Source organism: Bombus vancouverensis, chromosome 4 (assembly GCF_051014615.1).
Source record: "Bombus vancouverensis nearcticus chromosome 4, iyBomVanc1_principal, whole genome shotgun sequence".
Classification (NCBI taxonomy): Eukaryota; Metazoa; Arthropoda; class Insecta; order Hymenoptera; family Apidae; genus Bombus; species Bombus vancouverensis.
Window position 1 is genome coordinate 16,107,010 of NC_134914.1, and position 20,722 is coordinate 16,127,731.

At 37.0% G+C, this 20,722-nt stretch overlaps 1 protein-coding gene across 8 annotated transcripts in view; it reads left to right on the forward strand.

Annotated features, from left to right (window-relative positions):
• The window catches only part of Mp (collagen XV/XVIII-type protein multiplexin), a 344,778-nt gene that overhangs the window by 261,117 nt on the left and 62,939 nt on the right, over positions 1-20,722 (forward strand). For 7 of the 8 annotated variants that reach the window (XM_076617747.1, XM_076617748.1, XM_033350745.2 and 4 more), the window contains exon 6: positions 17,524-17,595. The exons of the other annotated variant lie outside the window; for it this stretch is intronic. In XM_076617747.1, coding sequence (XP_076473862.1) covers positions 17,524-17,595 — 72 coding nt within the window. The remainder of the gene's footprint in view (positions 1-17,523; positions 17,596-20,722) is intronic. 8 annotated transcript variants of the gene reach the window in all.

Consider the following 20,722-nt stretch of genomic DNA (forward strand, 5'->3'; position numbering starts at 1 on the left):
CGAATAAAAGAGAGACAAGAAAAGAAAGAAGATGGCAAAGGATGGTCGACGATAATTCCCATGGCAGAACAAAGTGCAGAAGCAGCGAAGTAAAATAGTTGAACGAACGAAACGAAGGTTGTTACGATTCTCGAACTCTATAGAAAGAGGGGCAGCTAGCCTTTTACTCTCCGTCCCGCTGTTGCGGCCAGAGCTTTTATTTGGCCAAGAATTTTCGACCAGGCCAAACCAGCCTGGTCTGCCTTGCCAAGCCAGTCGGTGCGTTTCCAGTATGCTGGAAAAACGGATAGTACTGCGAAAGCAACGAAACACCTGGTAAACGTTACGAGCCATTAACCTTTTACCGTCCATTTAACCCCACCCCATGGGATTCAACGTTTCTTAGACGACGTCGTAAGGGGATAGGAAATCTGAACGCAAATAGCAAGCCGGGAAACATTGCAATTGCGTTATGATTACCTCTGTCCTAATTACATACTAACTGGTTGACGACGATTACGCGGACGCTAATTTTAAACGTCGTTTAATTACCGTCAACACTCCCGCGGAATAGTTCGAGAGCCGACAGCGAGGGCTTGTTCATTTGCAACGCATTCTTCCGGGACTATTTCGTTTTGGATGCTCGGGTCTCGTTAAAGAATCGCGTGAAATCGAATGGACCAAGTAGAGGAAACTGGGTTTGACGATCTAACGATGTACAGAAATGAAAAAAACAACAGAAAGATTTAATTGTAATAAATATAACTTTTTAACATTATTATGCGTTATTATCCGTTTTTAATTGAATTTTTCAACCATTTAAATGCACCGTACCAGGTTTTCACTTTTAAGCTATACGTATAATATGCAGTAGCCTAAATCTTAAGCAGTTTCAACCACGTTTCGCTATATGCCCTGTGACAGTTGCCCATTTTTGCTTTATCGAAGTCGAAGAATTGAAATATGTTCTCGAAATATCGAACACGCATCTGTTTTCAATTTAAAAAATCACCGTTTAGAAACCATGCGCAGTGCTACAAAAATATCGAACGAGATTCTCTCGCTTAAAAATTTGATGAAATATTTCGTTGAGGCTAAATATAGATAAAATGTTAATATTAAGAAAAATAAAATACAATGAAGATGTGTCGAGAAAGATTAAGTATTTCTACTAAATGCATGCTTAAAAATAGGCGGTGTAATTTTTTTTTTACGGAAAAATGTAAAAGGAGGATTTCAATTTTAGGATATTCGATGTTTAGAAGAAGCTAAAATACATCGAAATATTTATCCGTGCGGATAGTACACGAATGCCTCCTATGCGTGTATTGCGAATTTTTCAAAGATTTTAAAGGGGAAAGTTTGTTTGTGTTTGTAAAGATTGTTAGGATGAGAGTGGATTTTATAGGAGAAGAGAAGTATGGCGGACAGATAAAGATGTACGGACCCTGTGTCTATACCTTCCAGTTTTTGTTTCAACCCATTTACTACCGCGGCTCCCGTTTGGGAATCGTAAAAATGAATTTGTATTTTTATAGTACTGCACGTGGTTTCTAAATGGAGGTTATTTTTAATCAAACGGATATACGCATGTATACTCGTGTACGTTTGATATTTTAGAAACATATTTCAATTATTTGGTTTAATAGCAAAAGGGTCTTGTATAATATATTAACTTGTCCAAAAAATAACTACGAAAATAACAAATATTTTATAACATTCGAGGAGAATTATTTATTGTATATTTTGTACAAAATATCGCTTGCACTTGGACATTAGATACATCGATTAAAATGAACAATTTAACGTTGACCAATAAAAAGAGTTACAGTTTCCCAAAAAGACAAAAATCCTTATATTTCAATGAAAAATCAGTAGAAAATGTTTAACATTCGCGAGTAACTTGCTCCGTTTTACTAATATCTGTTCCTTTCTTCATTCTCTTTCTCTTTCTGACAACACATCGAATGCCGCAGAGGTCTAAAAATTTTTTCAAGGAACTCATTGCCAAATACGTCACAATTTCTACATATATCAGCATATTTATTTCAAACTTTGCCTCCATGCTAAATGAAACTCCAAAATGTCTCTCACAAAACACGTAATATATTCCTGAAAGATTTCCATAATTAGAGTGCGAGTATTTATGCGAATTCGTAATTTCGATGAATATAATTTAGAAAATTGAAGCTAGACAGAAATTCAAATAAATATTCCATACTATGATATTACGATATCATGCTATCTCATACAGCTTTACATATTTTGTACATTCTGTGCATTTTTGCATCTTCTAATTCCCTATAAATGCACAGAAAGTCACGGTCTATTTATAATAGATATTCGAACACTTTCGTCAATCGCTATACGCATCTAGGTCGAATTGTTTCCCAGTGCACGCATCATAACGCAGCAAAACTCGCGTCTTCCGACCAACCACTAACGATCACCGATTCGGGATCTTTGAACCATGCAATTCCCCCATTATTCTCCGCTTCTTGCTATCGTTCACCACCTCCACCGCGGCACGTTCCGATCGAGCAATCGCGAATTCACCTGGTCCGTACGCGCTATCGAATGCACAGGCTCTCTCTTTGTACAAGATATCGATCCGATCGAGATAGTTATCCCCGGTTGACCGGGCGTGCGTAGCCTTACGGTGCGCGAAATAAGCTCGCCGAAGCTTATTATGCGTTCGTGGTCAATAATAATCCGCGTAGTACCCCTTGTCAAACGCAGCCTCCACTCTGCGTGTTGCGACTGTTCATCGTAACGACAATATTACCGCAGCCGTTCCTATAGCGCAACGTATAAACCTGCATTACGTGGCGGAGAAGGTTTTGTCCCTATCGTAGCTCGTTGGAATCAGGTTAAGATAGCCGCGCCTGTTGCTTTGTTTCTGTGTGACGACGTTGTCGGAGGAACAACAATTTTTGCTAGCAAAAAGGAAGTATTCGAACTCGTAGACATTATATTATGTAGTAGTATTATATGTATGTTGTAGGAAACATTTTGGAATTTCATTAGCCTTGTTACAAAGTAAGAGTTACGGGTTTCTATCGATTAAATTTGAAACCAATCTGAAGATGCATATATAGCATGTAATATATAAAATATATTATGAAGGATGTGACACGCAACTGGGATCTACGAGAAAACGTATTACGTTTGAAGCTGTAAAACACTAGCGTTTACAAAATGGACACATCCGAGACGCATGAAAACGTGCATCATTGATGAAATTCTTTTCTATCTTTTATCGTTTCGGATTTATGGCTTGTTCCATTTCCCCGGAATATCTTGTATAAAAATATATTACATGATATGTTTACAGTAACTTTTATATTTTTAGACAGATTTGAAACTTGACAATAATGTAATCGTGACAGTTTTGTTTTTTTGCTTGCCAATGGAATTTCGAAATGTTTTATATGACACACACACACAATGCCTATACGGGTAAAAGCGTTCTATGATAATCGTCGAAATACTTTACGTCGAAATAAATATGTTGACGAGACGAGCGAAGGAAAGCGAAGAAAAATTGAAAAATGGAAGTGGATTGTGGCGGAGACGAGGGTCACGTTTAACTTCTCAACCCTCTCAGGGCGCGCTCACGAGCGATTAGTCTCACGAAACCCTCTTTGATTCGATCTCCACGATCCATCGAGCGAACGGCGATGATCGCGAAGAGATTGTTCGCTCGATTCGGTTTTAATTGTTCTTTAGAGCGCGTTTGGATTCGAGGTGTTCGATTGAATGTTACTCGATTGCTTTGTTGCCGAGGGGCTGTGGTTAAACGATCGTTTGTGAAGGACCTGTGTGAATGGAATAAGATAGATGGTTGAGTGTGATTGGAGAAAATGTGGTTCTTCTTGTCTCTTTGAATGTTCGATTTTTTTACGTGGCTAAATAATTGATAGATAATTACACGTGCATTACTTTATGTAAAAAGCACTTCATCTAAATATGCCAATGCCAAACTTTATTTTATTCTATTTTATATACCGTACAAAACAATTGTTGTACATATGACAATTATTAGCTTTTACAATTTAGATAAAAGGGAAAGCCTACGATATTTATCAGCGGCATTCTTTATTATTCCTTCGAGCAGAGAATTTGCCAAATGTTCCTTTTCTCTACGCGCGATCGTTAGGTGTATTTTATTGGGCGGTGAAAGCGCCGGATAAAACTGAGAAACGACTATGCTTAAATTTAATTTTCCCTGCTTTTTAAATAAAATTAAAGTCGCATTTTAATATGAAATATTGAGAAATTCGTCAGAATCTAGGTCGCTCTCCGAATTATTTCGGATGTTAGAATTATTTTTAAAAAATCCAATAAATGGAGAAATTAATTAAGGCACTCAAATAAACTCTTGTCCGAATTTCAATCTAAATTACTGTTATTAAAACACTGTATTGGATTAAGCGAATTTAAAGCAAGAACAATAATTAAAAACGTGATTGAATTATATCGTGATTGAATATTATATATTATATAATTGAGTTTGATTAAAAAGGAAGAACGCACAGTCTGAGGAATTTCTTAAATATATAAATTGCAACTAATTATTACAGATGCTGACTGTATCAGTTGTAAAAGAGTTAAATCGCTCGAAATTCAGAAAAAAGACAGCGTCGGAAGAACAGAAAACAGATGTCTGATAGGACGAAAACATTAACAGAAAAAGCTTTTGATATATCGTAACGCGTACTTGCTTAAAAATATTTCCACCAGATATCTTTGTTTTTTTACTACGCTATACTGTAAAATTATTGATCAACGATAATTGATCATGCTTTTTGCCACGCAGATATCGTAGCTTTAACGGTATTCAACATTTTGTAAATAATGCAATGCTGTTATTAAAATATTGTTTAATTAATCTCTGACAAAGAGATCGCATTTAGCATATAGAAAATATTTGCTTGACACAAATCTATCTTTCATGTACCTTTTATTCTGAATTTTCTTTTTTTTTTTTTTTGTACAAGTTTTGTACTTTACTCGTCGTGAATTTTAATGTCAAGCAGAAACGAACCACAAATTAAAGAAATATCGTTCTTAAAAGTCGAACGAGTTACGATTAAAATTTACTGTTAACAAAGATCGCATTTATGGTTTAATGCTGAACATTCGATTAAAACCATTTACAAATTGTAAGAACGCATGGAAAACACGACTAACAAATTGCGTACATATACGACTAATTAGCCTGTTTCATGAGCGGCCTAATAATCGGTGGTTAGGGTCAGATGATCGACACGAATCGTTTCACGGAAACGTGAAAAACAAATTGGAGCGACGTGTTACAATTACACGGGGCAGGGTTGTACTTTTAATCGTGAAAATTTACTCGACTCCACTTTGCAATTAAATCTCGTTCATTTCCCAGCGTTTCGACAGGCGCATCGATTTATAAACGAATTAATCGATGACACCGACAACACCGAATTAAATGACAATTTTATTCCCGATGTTAAACCGATTCCCGCGATACAATAGGATAAAATTCGTTAAATTTCGCGAACGGCTTGTCACGCTGCTGTCCGAATGAATCACGTTAATGTTTTATATCAATCTGTTCTAAATGCCTAAACCCGATGATGTTTAACTGTATGGAAACATAGTATTATCAGGTAAAACATAATTTTCTTCCCTCTCACATCTGGGAAATATATATGCAGATACGAACAATTGTTCGATCTCGTATTGTTGTTTCTTTTCGTTCAGTTTAATTCGATATTTAATCAGTAGGATAATTTACAATGCGATTCACTTAGAATATTAAAGATTTCCTGCATTTGTCTGAAATAAAAAAAAGATCGAATTCTTTTTAAGTTGTGAAACGCACGTTTTTTTAATCGATTATTGACAATAGAAAAATATCTAACGTCCTTGAAAAAGGACATAATGTACTAAAATTTAACAGTGGTTTTACCAAATATTGTTATTTATCGTTTAATTAATCGATAACATGTTCAAGTAAATACAGCGATAATCTGTAAAGTACAGTAACAAATATTATAAATACAGTTCTTCCAATTATTTAATATAAAAAATGTAGTTTTATCTTATATAACAAATAGCAATCTTATTTTATAGGTATTATTATTACATTCTATCTTTAAAATTTTCATTCAAGAAATTCAAGATCCCTTTGCTGAAAGGAAAATTATTATTAGGAGAAAGATCTTGAGATCTTAAGTCAAAGGTTGAAACCTAAGTAATGCGATTGCGGATATATATATATATATATATATATATAAGTACATTTCAATGCTACTTTGTTGGAGGACTTATTGTATAAAATTTTAATTGCAGCTACTTTGCTCGTTACCTCGTAAAAAGTTTCAGATTTATTTCAGAAAATAATTTCTTCGTGAATTATTAAACGCTATAAGAAAATCTTATTAGTTGCAAGGTCCAAACGACCGTGTTTCTGCAAGAAAATTTCATTTACATATTTTAGCCATTTCAAAACATGTCATCTCATTATCACCTTATTAAATGTAATACGGTACGTTTCTCTCTAGTGAATTCCGCTTATTAAAATATGCCAAACGTGTCCACAATACGTGATTAAAATACTTAACTATGCATACGAGAACTCGTCGCCAAATAAAAAATGGGATAGAGAAATTCAACTGCGAATGTCGGAATATAAACACGTGACGCATCAACGGATTTAAAATTTCATTACTAAACATCGAATTCCTTTAAACGTCGATGTCACCTTCGAACTTTTGGATCCCAATATAGTACACTCTTAAAAGAACGCAGAAACCTGCCATTTTTTAAGAAAAATATCTTAAAGATATCTCAAATATAAAATGGAAACGAGAAACTGAGCACTTTAAAAATGATTCTTTCGTATTTTCCTCCAACTTAGGAGATGTTCTCGCGATAAAGAAGGTAAAATAAAAGACGTTGACATTAATAGCATGAGAATTACTTTTTAGTAATAATCTTCATCGATAGGAAAGTGAAAGAAGGAAAACTTACTGTGTATCGTTTATAATATTTTTCTTTTCGAAGGGAAATCTCTGGTTTCAAAAAATTACGCCGTAAAGTCGTACTAGAGTTTCTAATTGATCGTATCATAGAAATTTGTAGAGGGTGGAAGGTATTAAATCCTTAGAAACATACTCGCATCTATCACCGTCGCCAAATTATTTTCACATCAATTAAAACTCCTCCTCGTAAAGTTTCAAGTTTAAAGTTAAATCCAAAGCAGACCGTTAAGTTTCGAGTTTACTTCAAAACTTTAAATCCAAAGTTCAAACTTAACTTGTTAGAGTCTAGACGTTGGAAGCTCAACAAAATAAGCGACGTTCGTAGTTTCGTAGCTTTATTTCCATCGTTTTCGAAAATTTGTCCATCGTGTATACCTTCGTTCGTCGATCCACGTACCTTATCATCGAAAAGTCTTTAGACACTTGCCTATATCTGGCAATATATGTAACTTTATTATACAATTATAAATTAAAAAACTACAATAATTTTGCCTTTTGCTATTACTACGATACGATAGAGTACAGACTAGTATGATAGAATTGATTTTTAAATGGTAATATACATGTAAAACAACGAAATTAACGTCTATAATTAAGAAATCACGTTGTGCAACGGTTCTATCGATCAACAAGCTCCTTGTCCTTATATCGTTTAATTTTTAAGCTATTGATTCGAGGAGAAAGATCTTCTTTTAAAATTAGTAATGAAACTTCCTAGTCATTCATTCGTTAGTTTATACATTTTGATAAATTTCACGTATATCGTTAATGCAATCGAGCAAAATGACGGGACATTTACCAGAGATGGTGTGTACCTACGATGGCAAAAATACACGTCACAGTGGCCTCTAAATATATGCAAATATACGTATGCAAATACTTATGTGCGTTGACCCAGATCCCTTTGAAGCAGTCCCGTTTACAATGCGTTTCACGAGGAAATTAGTCGGAGCGCGTTCGATAACAAAATTGGCGAATTGAATCGGTCTCGATGATCGCATAGCATGGAAGAGCAAATCGAACCAGATTTAAACGGACATCATTTCAACAAACTGTATACAGGGCAAAAGTGGCCGAATATCGAAACTGGTGATGGAGAATGGCGCGAATTTTCGATCGCGATAGAAGTACGGGGAGCAAGGCCAGAACTGAAAATGGCCGAGCATTGTTTGCGCTCGAACGCGGCCAGAACAATGGGAATCCATTAAAAGCCGCGGTTTCGTTTACTCGCGAATTATACATTTACGAGTGGCGAACAAATGTTCGCAAATCGAGAACCGCGATACGCTTCTGCATGAGCTGGTTGCGATATTTTGTCGCGTCCTTTCGCGTTACGGTTATCCTCTTGCGGCTCGTGCAAAAGAATCTGCTCTGACTCGTATTCTTTAAACTAGATGCTTCTAGCTTGACGAAATCGATAAAAAATTACTAAAAACGAATAGTATTTCTGTTTGACGACTCGAATCTGGCGTATAAATTCGAAATTAAGGAAGATTGTTGGTGAAGGAAACGGGTATAGTTAATATTTTTTAAATCGTAGAAGGTAAAATTACAACGTTTATTGCTTTGATCTATGGTGGGACGTTAGCGAAGATGGAAAAGACGAACGATGAAAGGGAATATGTTATTTGTTTCAAGCTCTAGATCGTAAGAGGGTAACTTTCAATATCGGAGTAAAAGTTTCATCTGTAGAGTGTTTCTTTCACGATGAGAGATTAATCATGAAAAAACTAATGCTGAACTTTGCCAGTTGTAGCAGAAAGATCGGGTGTACTTCATCTTAAGTAGATACCGTCGAAATCTAATCGTTTCAAATATCGTTCTGAAATAGAAAATGTTCGAAAGATGAAGTTGGTTTCGTGACGTATTTTATTTATTTTAGGATAATTTGCGTCAGAGAATTTTCAGAGAAATAATTGGAAAGTAAAGATATATGCGTAATTGGCTATATTCAAATCGCAACGAAAGCAATTTCAACAATTTTAATATGTGTATGAGAATTTTATATTGTTCGATAAAGGCCATAATTTTACAGTAGCCGGAATAAATATTTTACAAGGGAAGCAGCGAAATATGAATGTTTGCCAAATAGCGATCCAATATATGTTAATATTTTAATTTTCTCCATCGTTTGACGCTTGCAATTTTTATGCTACAGTTAACATGAATACGTGAAAATGCAAAATTACCTTTTGCTTCTAAATAAAGGAAACTTGTCGATTACCGAACTACCTTTTTATCGCAGAAAATATAAATGAAGAGTACGAAATACTTGCGATCGAATTTAAACGCAAACTAAATTATATAAATTATAACATACTAAATCGTAACTTGGAAATAATCTAGCGATTAACATCTGAGCCTCTCAGAAATCAGATTGATAAACACCACTTTTTATTAATCCTTCAATTTCTTTAAACAACTACACGATGAATATTCGATTTTCGAGAAGCAAATGGATTACTTTCGTAAGATTATTGCAGGAAAATTGTATAAACAGTAGCAAATTGAAAAGTAAGTTTTAGAGAACAGCGTTCGTAACACGATTCTTTTTTCCCACTTTTCAATTTATACAGTTGGTCAACGTGACTTCTGAACTGTTAGTTTACCAATACGTACTAACAATAAGTACTAACAACGGGCACTAACAACAACTTTCAACATCAAACAACTTGGACTATTACCTGTTTTACGACATTAAAAAATTCTGAAACCTGAAAGTCACGTATACGGACATGAAATGTCTACTTCCGTCACCTTTCTAAACACATCTTTTTCATAATGTAAGAAATAATAATATCCTTGAAAAGATCCTTGCAAGAAGATCCTCGCCGAGAAAGAATATTTTTTCACGGAAATTCTTTACCAGAAAAAAGAAAAAAAAAAATATCGAAGACCGAGAAAGATGAGAAATTTGCAAACTAGAGATAAATTTTTGTAGACACGGCCAATAAATTGAAATGTAAACTTGTAAAATGATGCAGACGCCTGAATAGGATGGGCGAGCTAGTGGCGCTTCTGTTCATCTTTGAAGTGGGCGTTTGCGGTTGCTTCTATATATAAAACGTGACGAACAGGACGCAGAAGGCGGACGCCGAAAATTCTACCAAATATTTAATCCCCCTCGGAAGCCCGCGAGCCGCTTAGAAAAGCGTTAACTCGATTTCTTATCACGCTCTAATAAATCCGGAAAATTAAGCGTATTCCGACGATCCGCCTTTCGTTTTTGCGCCGACGGACCCGTGGGGATTAAAATTTGCCGGACGTCTCGTTGTTCTTGGTTAACTCTTCGTCGGAATGAAATAATCGCGACTTGGCTTTTAAGAGGCGACTCACGACCGCGATGCGCCGAGAAACACGCGCAACGAGGAAGTAATTGTAGACGGAAGGGGGTTGAATCGCGATGCTAAATTGCAGGGAAAAAGGATTAGAGAAACTCGGTTAGGTATTCAGAGCATGCTGTTTTTTCTTCTTTTTTTGTTTCTACTACAATTTCTTTACTAATTAATTACTATAACTTTCCTCTTATCTATTTTTGATCTGAAATCTACCCTTTACGAAAAAGATGCTGGCAATTAATTTTTGTATATCTCTATCGTCGTGAAACGACGAGCAAACATTTACGCGAACTTATGCACATATTTTATGTAGCTATTCGTGTCCATAGTAGTCGATTGTGGTACAAGGAACAAGATCTGAAAAAGATTATTATTGTCACATTTTGCATATTCATGAGACACTAAATCGTTGTCGAAATTTTGGTATGTTAATATTTTCACGCATAACATGCCGCAGATAAGGATGATTTATTTCCTGTTTTCTCGTAAATACCATTTGAGATAATGTTGTTCGGTCAATTACGCGTTACATTAAATGTAGATATTTCATAAATACGATAAATGCGGGCCAGTAAGCCAAACACGATTCAAGTTAACAAGTTTTATACGCGCATATTAGGTTGACATTACTACACTGAATAATTGACAATTAATAGCCTTATATTCCTATTGATATATTTGCTAACCCAAACAAGTTGTGTTTTTATTCATACTGGAAGCTGATCCAAGATAGTAGAAAAAAAATGACAAAACAATGGTAAAAAGGAGAACGTAGAAGCGTTTAAAAGAAGCGTATGGATTACGTATTAGCGCCTATTTACGCTTCGATCATAAGCCAAGGAATCTCGTTTTAAAAAAAGGCTCGACGGATAAGCGTGTGTTGCCGCTTGCTCCATTTAAATGCAAATGAATCCAACACGGGCCGAGTAGAACAAGTAAATTAAATTCAAAATCAATAGTAAGTTTGCATATTCTTGCTCGAATGTCTGGTTAAGAATAAACATCGCGTCAAACTTCCTTTATCGTAGTTGAGAATAAATGTTTCGAGTAGGGTGTAGTGTAAGTTCATTGTATCCAAAACGCTCGAAGACGGAACGCGAATAGAACGGAATGAAGCGCTAGAACGAAACGTAGCGACGGAACGAAACACAACTACATATATCACTAATCTTTAATTGATACGGGTCACGAGTGATTTAATGCTGCTAAATATATGGCTGCGCAAACACGGCTCGCTATCGGCTTCCGATCGAAATTGGGAAACGAAATATAAAAAGTTTTTTATTTGTTGGGATATTTACAACGTCGAAAGAGACAATTTTTTCCTCTTTATTTATTCGTTTACATAGCGGATTCCATAAACGTTTAACACTCGCGAATAAATAAAATTGACATTTGCTGGAGGACTGATAAATCTAGGACGGCAATCTATGGAATCTAAACAATACGTTATGCGCGTATTTGTACGTATAAATAATGGTGATAGTTTTTAGTTAATGAGCTTGACTCTAACTATTAAACAGATTCTAGGAAATAGATCAAGTTTGCGCAAATTAAATATTAGGAAATATATCATGGAACTTTTGGTGGAGCAATGGAACGACGGCATTTTTCAGACAACTGACAGTTGATTATAGAAATGGAAATGATTCTCTCGACGTTGTATCGCTACATTCTGGGAAAAGGTTACGCACAAATATTAATCTAGCTTACAATTGCAAAATTATTACGTGAAATGCAGATATCGAACGGTTTTAATACGATACACGCATAATATTTAACGCGATACACGCATAATATTTAACGCGATACACACATAGTATTTAACGTATTGTACCGAGCAATTAAAATATCAAATTTCTGCAAATTAATCATCGAAATCGCCTGGAAACTATCAAATATTAGAACGGTAATGTTACAATATCAAATTAATTTACATACACTATTGCAATTTTCGATAATGTTTTACCAAATGGAAGCATTTCACATTATCACGATATAATCCGTTAAAATATTCTTTATCGATCTCTCTTTTTCCTAACCAAAGTTCCAAAATATTTTTTCTCACTTACGCACATTTAATAACAATGACCAAATTGTAGGCTATCGCAGATAAATTAGACCCGTTGGACTAAATCCATTGAAATGGCATTTACACGGTACAACGGAATTCTTAATGAAATGAAACTCGTACTGGTTTCTGGTTTCCGAATCTTTCATACAATTTTCTCAAAGGGACTGTACGCGGTAAAATTTTAAATAACGGAATTTCGCATGAAAGTAACTAAGCCAGCACGTAATTCTTCCTTTATAAATCACCCGTTGCCTCATCCGTGGCACGCGTTGTTTGTTGATGCTTCCTTTCTGCGGACAAAAATCGTGAAGCGTAAAACGAGCTACGGCTACGGGACCAGACGGAAGAACCACTTCTCCCCTCTCTCTGATTCTTCGCCGGTGAGTCTCGTGGCGTCTAGCGTGGTAGAACAGTCATCCGCGTTCATCTCGAACGAAACGATCGGTCGGGACGCGACCGGAAGTGCCCGTTTTCCGTCCGATTAGTCCGCTACCTCGCTGCTCGACCGTCGAAACTTTCGCCCGCGATTTTTCACCGAAACGTTTCCGCTAGAATCGCTCGCGGTTCCTGCCACGCGTGTCCATCCACAGAATCGTGGAACCGTTGTCTCTTTTCTCGGTGAGAACATCGATTTTCAACGACGATATTTCACACGATGAAATATTTAGTTGGACAAGTGGTTTCGCATTTTATCTGTACGGTGCTTTGCGATTTTTACGTAAATGCAGTTTTCGCTCCATCGTTCTGTTAATGGAACTTCTGATATTCTGACAGAGTTTTTGATCGACAGATTAGATTTCTTTCGATTGTTATATCGGCGTGAGTTTTACAAGATTGAACTGCGTTATTGTGAATAGTGTGTGTAATAGGAGTTTGGATATTATTTGAAGAAAACATTTGAAAAATGGTCGTTTGAACGATGTATAATTTTATTTGCTCACATTTTCAACAATGGTGAAATGGTATTTGAAACAAGCAGATTATTTCTCTTTGGATTATTTCGTTATCTAATTTGATTTCAGAAGCTACATAATTTATTTCCAACGAAGGGAATGAATTGTTACTAAACAGGCTACGACAGCCTCCGAACCGCGCAGCTTTTATAAATGAAGTTCTTTCGTATCTCGAGAAGCGATAGAGACATTGAAAGCAACGAAATTCGTCACAAAAATTCCTACTTAGTATATAACACATATATTTCAGCAATCTCACCGTAACCGCGAGTTATCGACGTCTAAACCGACTACATCGTACCACCCAAACGCTATAATCATCCCCTCTCAGTACCTCCATTTGAAACCTCTGAAAGAATTTCTTTCCACAACGCCTTCATTTCATCATTACCATAACAGAGAAAGCAAAAAATCTCCTATAACAAACCACCAATTCCCCCCCCCCTATAACATCAGCACGTTTCGCTGTCATGAACCCTTCTCATAATCGCTGCAACAGAAATTAGACGAAACGAAACCGGAAGAAAAGGAACAAAAATTCAGCGCGTTCACGGCCGACGGCGAAACATTTCACGCGGCGCGCAACCAGCAGGAGGGTCGCGGAAAAATTCATTTCGAGGAGAATTAATTCGAACCGGAACGGGTTAACAGCCGGCGGCGTTGGTATTTTAAAAATTACCAAGCCGGCTAATCTCCTAAGTCCGACATTAAATTTCGCGGACCGCGCGATCGCAGTTTTAAGTCGCATTTAACGCGCGCGCGAACTTGCATCCTGTGGCCGGTTTAATCGGCGTCGAGGAAACCGCGATCGAGCGTTTCCAGCAGCGTAGCGCGACGCGAAAACGACTTTTTACCTGGGCAAATCCACTTGAGCGGGCGAGGAGGGGAGAAGAGTACGGAGGAGGAGGATTTTTCCGACTGAAAAAATCCGCGATGTAGCAGCCGCGCGACGACTAACCTGGAAAAAAACCTTGTACGTACCGAGAGGAGGGTGTAAAAACTCGCGTCGTAACGCGCGCGTTACCGCGGACCATTTGGGAAGATCGATCGATCCCCGCGAACGCTTTCCGAATGATCGATGCGACGTTCCAACGCGTCGCTTTCTTTTTTCGCGGATAAAACGCGCTGAATTCGTTTGTCGACCATGGATAAATCGTGGATTCTCGTTTTTTTTCCCCTATCCTTCGCTGTTCTATTCCGTGACTCTGTGACAATTGCGCGTTGTGGAAGTTTGTTACGTATCTGCGCGATATTTACGCGATGGTCTTGAGGGTTGATTCAGAGAGGAAGTTTAGATTGGTGTTTTTGCTTTCGTGGAGAGAGAAAGAGAGAGTCTTGTTGATTTACTTAGTAGTTTCAATAGGAAACATTGGAGAGATATTGGTAAATTGGTATGTGATGGGAATAACGAAATGATACTGAATACGAAATGATAAAATTATATGACACTGACGAAGATGGAATGTTACGTGGTTTGATGTTAGAGCTCCACTTTGTTTAGGTAGCTGGAACAGCTAAGATCGTGTACTTTCGACATTTCTATCTCACATCGGCGATTAAAAGAATATTTTGTAACTCGTTCGGATGAAAATCGAATTTAGGAACGGGGAACATCACTTTTGGCTACGTACGTGAAGAGAAATTCACGTTGGAAAATTAGTTGTACGCAAGATCGAAGGTTTTAATTTAGGATTTAATTTATTCGTTGAATGAACGAATGTACTAATACTAGTAATAAGATGTAACGTAACGCAAAATGAACTGATGGAATAATTCTATATGTAATTGTAGTATTTTTAGAGAAAGGAAAGTATTAAACTGTACCTTTTTTTGTGACGAACGTACGCGGAAAACGCAGGAAATAGTATCGTCTCAAATATCAAAAGTCAAAATGAGACCCATAAAAGTGATCCTTTACAACCAACGAACGTTTCGTGTACCCATCCCGTATATTTTTCTTCGACAAAAACCAAAAGCCCCGAAAAGCTAGACAGTGCAAGAAAAACGCGATAGAATAACTCTTACACGAATTTATTCGATCGCTTTCACGATCGAGAGGGAAAAGCTGCGCGTTCTCGTCGATGCGAAACTTTCAATCAAAGTTTCAAGCCAGAACAAAAAAGGAAAAGGAAAAAAAAAGGGAACCGAATCAACCGGGACACGGACATGCTTTGCAAAAGTTGCTCGTGGATATTTTCCAGGAGTCTAAATTGTTAGTCAATCCACCGGGTTGCCGGTTAATTACAATCCGAACAAGATTGTCGTGTTCCGTTGAAAAGCTGATGGATAAATCGCGCGGATTTATACGTCGAGCGTGCGCAAAAATCATTTTTCCCAATTTTTCCTGTTTTAAGTTGGTACTCGTTCACGCATCTCGAATCGAAACTGTATCCGTTCACGCGTTTTTCCATCATTTTTGGCACACGAGCTTGTTTTTTCACATCGCACAGTGGAGTATTCGGCTTATAAAGCCGGCCAAACATTTTAAGCTTTCAAACATTTTAAAACAAAGAAGGCATCGTTTTGCATTTTTGTTTATTCCTGAAGTTGTCTTTTTTCAAAGATCAATGAAATTTGCAAACGTTTTTTAGCGCGACTGTTCAATACTCTGGCGGCACAAATAATGTTTCAGAAAATATTTATTTTATTTACCAACGTTCGTGTCGCTTTTTTATTTTATAAATAAGCGATATACATTTTTCAATCTTCAAGTACGTGACGAAATCTTACATTTCACCCAACGATCAAACGAAAGAAACGTTCTCATATAAAATTGATTGACAACGTTTAAATGACTCTGCCATAAAAGACGACAGAGAAAATTGCTGTTATTCGCTTATATAATATTTGTCGCTTGTGGTTTTCATCCGTAAGCAAGTTTAAATTTATTAAGACAGACACGATAATGTTGTAACAGTTTTCTGGACCAAATACTCCACTTTGTGGCGAGTGGAGTTATTCCTTTGGAACCGATCCACCACTGTCGAACCGACAGTTAATTTACTGCTTTCACGCCGCGCGATTTATACAGAACGCGAGAAAGCGCAAGTTTATCGGTGACAAAAAATTATTTGTGGATCCACGTAGAAGAGCTTTCATCCTGATGTAAACGTCGACGCGATTGCGAGCGAGCGGTCGCGATGCATAATCCAGATTTGTCGCGAAATAAATCGTGAAACACGCGGCACCGGAATTTATCCCACCGATGAATCCGAATCACGCGACCGAATTCGTCATCGTAAAAATATTGTGCATTTTCTCGCGATTACCCGTTCCGGCAGCTCATAAATAGCTAACTCGTGAATTCAATTCGCGCGATTGATAAGCGTATTATCCAACAGGGGCGGGCAAAAGTGGATTCCGTTGTCGTTCAGGGTTTCCAGGATGTTTCTGTCAGGTGACGTGCATCGGTGACGATCGATTAACGTTAAAACCAAGCGAGGAAGCAGCTTCTTACGTGGAAATAAGCCAAAACTTGGAAACTTTCTTCTCTCCACAATGAAATTTTCCAACGCTTCTTGTTTAGGAAGTGTTAATCTTAAAAATCGATGTTTCGTCTACGAGGCGTGGCTGATTATTTATCACTTATGATAAAGAGAACACTGATTATTTTTTTCTTTCCTTTAGAATATACAGAGATACACAAGAATACGTAAGAATATACGTAATGTACAATTTTTTATGTACAACTTCTTTAATATTAGCTGTGTACAACTTTTTCTTTAAAAAAATGTTTCATACACTCTATTATTATATTCGAGGCATGATTTATCCTCGAAAAAGTACAGTAATTTGATTTTCTGATTTTACAATTACTAGCGCTTTATAAATAAACGACAAGATTATTCTGACAGAAGAAGCGATACTTATTTAAACCTCGTGAATTATTAACGTTTTATAGAGCAAAGTACTCTGCTGTTTTATGTCGAAAACGTACGTATAGATAAGATATAAAGTTGTCAAAAAAACTCGGGTCGATTTTTCGTGTTTATTTAAAAAAAGTGACTTTTACGTCGAAAAGTGTAATCGTCGAGAACTGTGACCATAGCGTTTCGTCGTGAACAGCGAGAAGGAGGAGCGGACGAGGTTCGAAAAGAGACATGACGAATCATGTGTGCCGTGCAATCGTCTACTATTTCCTGATTGTTTATTTAAAGGGTCTACTGCAATCCTTGAAGCTCTATTCCGGACATCCAGCGGATTTGGTAAGATGCACGGCCGACTTCAACGTGAGTACACATGCAATTTTAATAATATCGATAGTTGAATTCTGTTTCTTTAATGTTAACGTACGGTAGAATTTTGGATTGTGTCTATGTTTAGTTAGAAATATCTGTAACTGCTGGAGGTCTGAGAAAGAAATTCGTCGATAACAAATTAAAGAAATCTTTCGTTCCGTTAGAATTATGAACTTTATACGGAAATGTTCTTTTCTATATTACATTCATTAATATTTGCTTTCTCATGCCTCCTTTTACGTTTTTCCAACTTCATTTGATCAGGTTTCATTTGTAATTTTATAATATTGGATATAGATTTAGCCTTCTCTGAACTTTCTTCGATCTTTAATTCCGTACCTTTGCTTATCCAAAGAATCTTGTCACGTTCGTATTATAAAGTTACTCAACTTTTGAGTTGAGAAACGGATGAACGAAAAAGAGTAAAATAGAAAATGGAAAGTCTCTTCGTGCGACTTTAACAATTTCTCGCAATGACGTACTTTCGCCGAGATACGATTCGTTAGAAAAACAGTATCCCCGCTAAAATAATTACCGTTGGAACTAAAACAAAAAGGGGGAAAGAAAAAGCTCGTCAGAGGTCCAAGAAAATTGTCCAAGTATCCCATAGGCCGTAGGTCATCGGGGTCCAACAGGATAGCCCCAAGGGGTAGCGATGCACCGCGAATGGAACCCGGTGAGTCAGCAACGATAAATCGAGCGATTTATGAAGCGGCACGAGCATTCTCCGGGAATAATGCCGCTATCGATGTGCGTATACACAGGTGGCACAGGGACGAGGTATAGTCGACTCAATCATCTTGATCTCCGACGCTTCGATTCTCGATAAATCTTCGAAGAAAATCGATCGGTTTTCGTACTTGATCGAGACATGAAACGAATTTATTACTCGGTCTGTGTTCCAGAGTAATTCGATAATTAATTATTTTAAGAAAATCCGCGTCAAGAACGATCAAGTCAGATCTTAAAGCACAGACTAAAAATTTCTTCGATAAATCAACCAGTCTTTCAACAACAAATCAAACCGTTTAGCCGAAATGTCGATGGATCTTCCTCGATCCAACAAAGCAAACGTTAAATAGTAAAACCGTCGATAAATAATAAAAGATAATAAAAATAATAAAATTTAAATACGCATATATTATTTTTCTCGCTGTCCCGATTCCATAAATCCTTCAAAATCGTAATTAATCACTCTCAATCCAACCGATCACTCGCGCATCAAACATCCACGATGATTCTACGATACTTCAATCTCGATCGCCTAACGAGCGAATCACGGCGAATCCTAACCGGATCCTAGCTGAAAAAAAAAAATAAAATGACGAGAAAAAGACAAACTGCGTAAACGTCGTTCCGTGTTTCAGAATAATAAAAATAATTTGACGAAACGAACAGCCACGCGTAGATACTCGCGTATGCGTTACTTGCACGAGCAAAAAGCGGAGAATCTCGCGAAACAAAGACGCGTGCGAGTGACACTTCGCGCGTGGATGAGCGACGACGATTTATTTAATTTGTCAACGTCAGTCAGGCCGCGTGGCACACGATCGGGAAATCTTCAATCAAAATATGACGAAAGCGAGACGCGACGCGACCCCGTTTCAATCGTAATTAATTTCGATGCCGGAGGAAGAGTGGGAGATTGGTATCACGCGGATAATTCCGTTCCGATTATAGCCGCGATTTCGTAGAGAAACGTGTTTCACGTATCGCGAAATAATTATTCGGCCGTCCAGCGAAAACGGCTAGGTATTTATGGTGGCGATAATATCCGTCATAAACGGGCCGATTCGTCGTTCAACACACGTATACACGCGCCTTTTTCACCCGAATGCGCCGCCATAAATCGGCTAATTAATGAATAAATAAAGCGAAAACAGGTTCCACGATACACGAATTACGTATTCCGTTTAAACGTCCCACAGAATGCCAAGAACAATAATCTGTACGAGTTTGACGAGTTTCTTTTCTGTCTCCGTCGACGGCGTTGGTATTGTGCGAATGTGTTTCTTTTCTTTTTTCTTTTTTGTTTATCCGAAAGACAAGTTAACTATATTTTAGTATGGAAGGTGAAGTTTTCATTGGATACTATTTTTGGCACAGATTATCTATTCTTTAATTGGCGAAACACTTGATACGTTAGTCTCTGGTTTTGTTAAGACTTTTAACCTTGATGCTAAATATAATTTGTGAAAACTACGCACTGTTTGCATAACTATGAGGTGTAAATTTCGCGTAACGAGATGAAAACTTTTTTATCGTATTTATGAGAATAGATCTATTCGTTCGTTAAATACTGTGATAAAAATAAATCTGGCGTTAAGTAGAATATTCAAACTATTCGTAATATTTAGTAAGTAAAATAAGAAGAAACTTCGTTTAGGATATGAAATCATTCCATAAGGCAAAATACACGTAGATTTACATAGAATTTCCATTTAGTGATATAATCGAATAAATATCCGATATTCCGAATGTACAATCAGTATCGAATATTTGGAAATTCTGGAGATCTCAGTCCTGTTAATCAGCTCGAACACGAGAATAGAAAGAGACGTCTGCGTGACATAATTGATTCAGAAACTCTCGTTACAGCGTATTATAACGTCACGAAATAACCGCGTTCCGGCATCAGACGGTAAAATTAACGTCATTCCGAATTTATGCTTGGTTCAGACCGTTCGCCGGCCATCAGTTTTCACGGTTGCCCGCGTTTACATTAACACATCCGCTTGATAAGAAGTAATAACGACAGCTCGAACGCGACACCATGATTTGCGAACAGGATTGTTGCATCGGACGCAACAGGAAATTGCCGATAAAGTGAAATATCCTGTTGTCGCTGTATTTATCGAATTTACCAAGGAACGTGCAAACTAGTTTTATCTTTGTCAATTTAGACACTGAGCATTTTTTTCTTTTTCTCTTTTTTTGTCAGTCTGTTATCCCGTCGAAGGTTTCGGAGCATTTGGAAACTGTTGAAATGTTAGAACGGAACACCGTTCGAAGGACTTCTGTGGAGAATTTTGTGAAATTTTATCTGAATTTTGTTTCCTGACAGCGCTGTAATTGTTTTTACTGGTAAATCGACGATTGATTGATAGTTGATCCATAA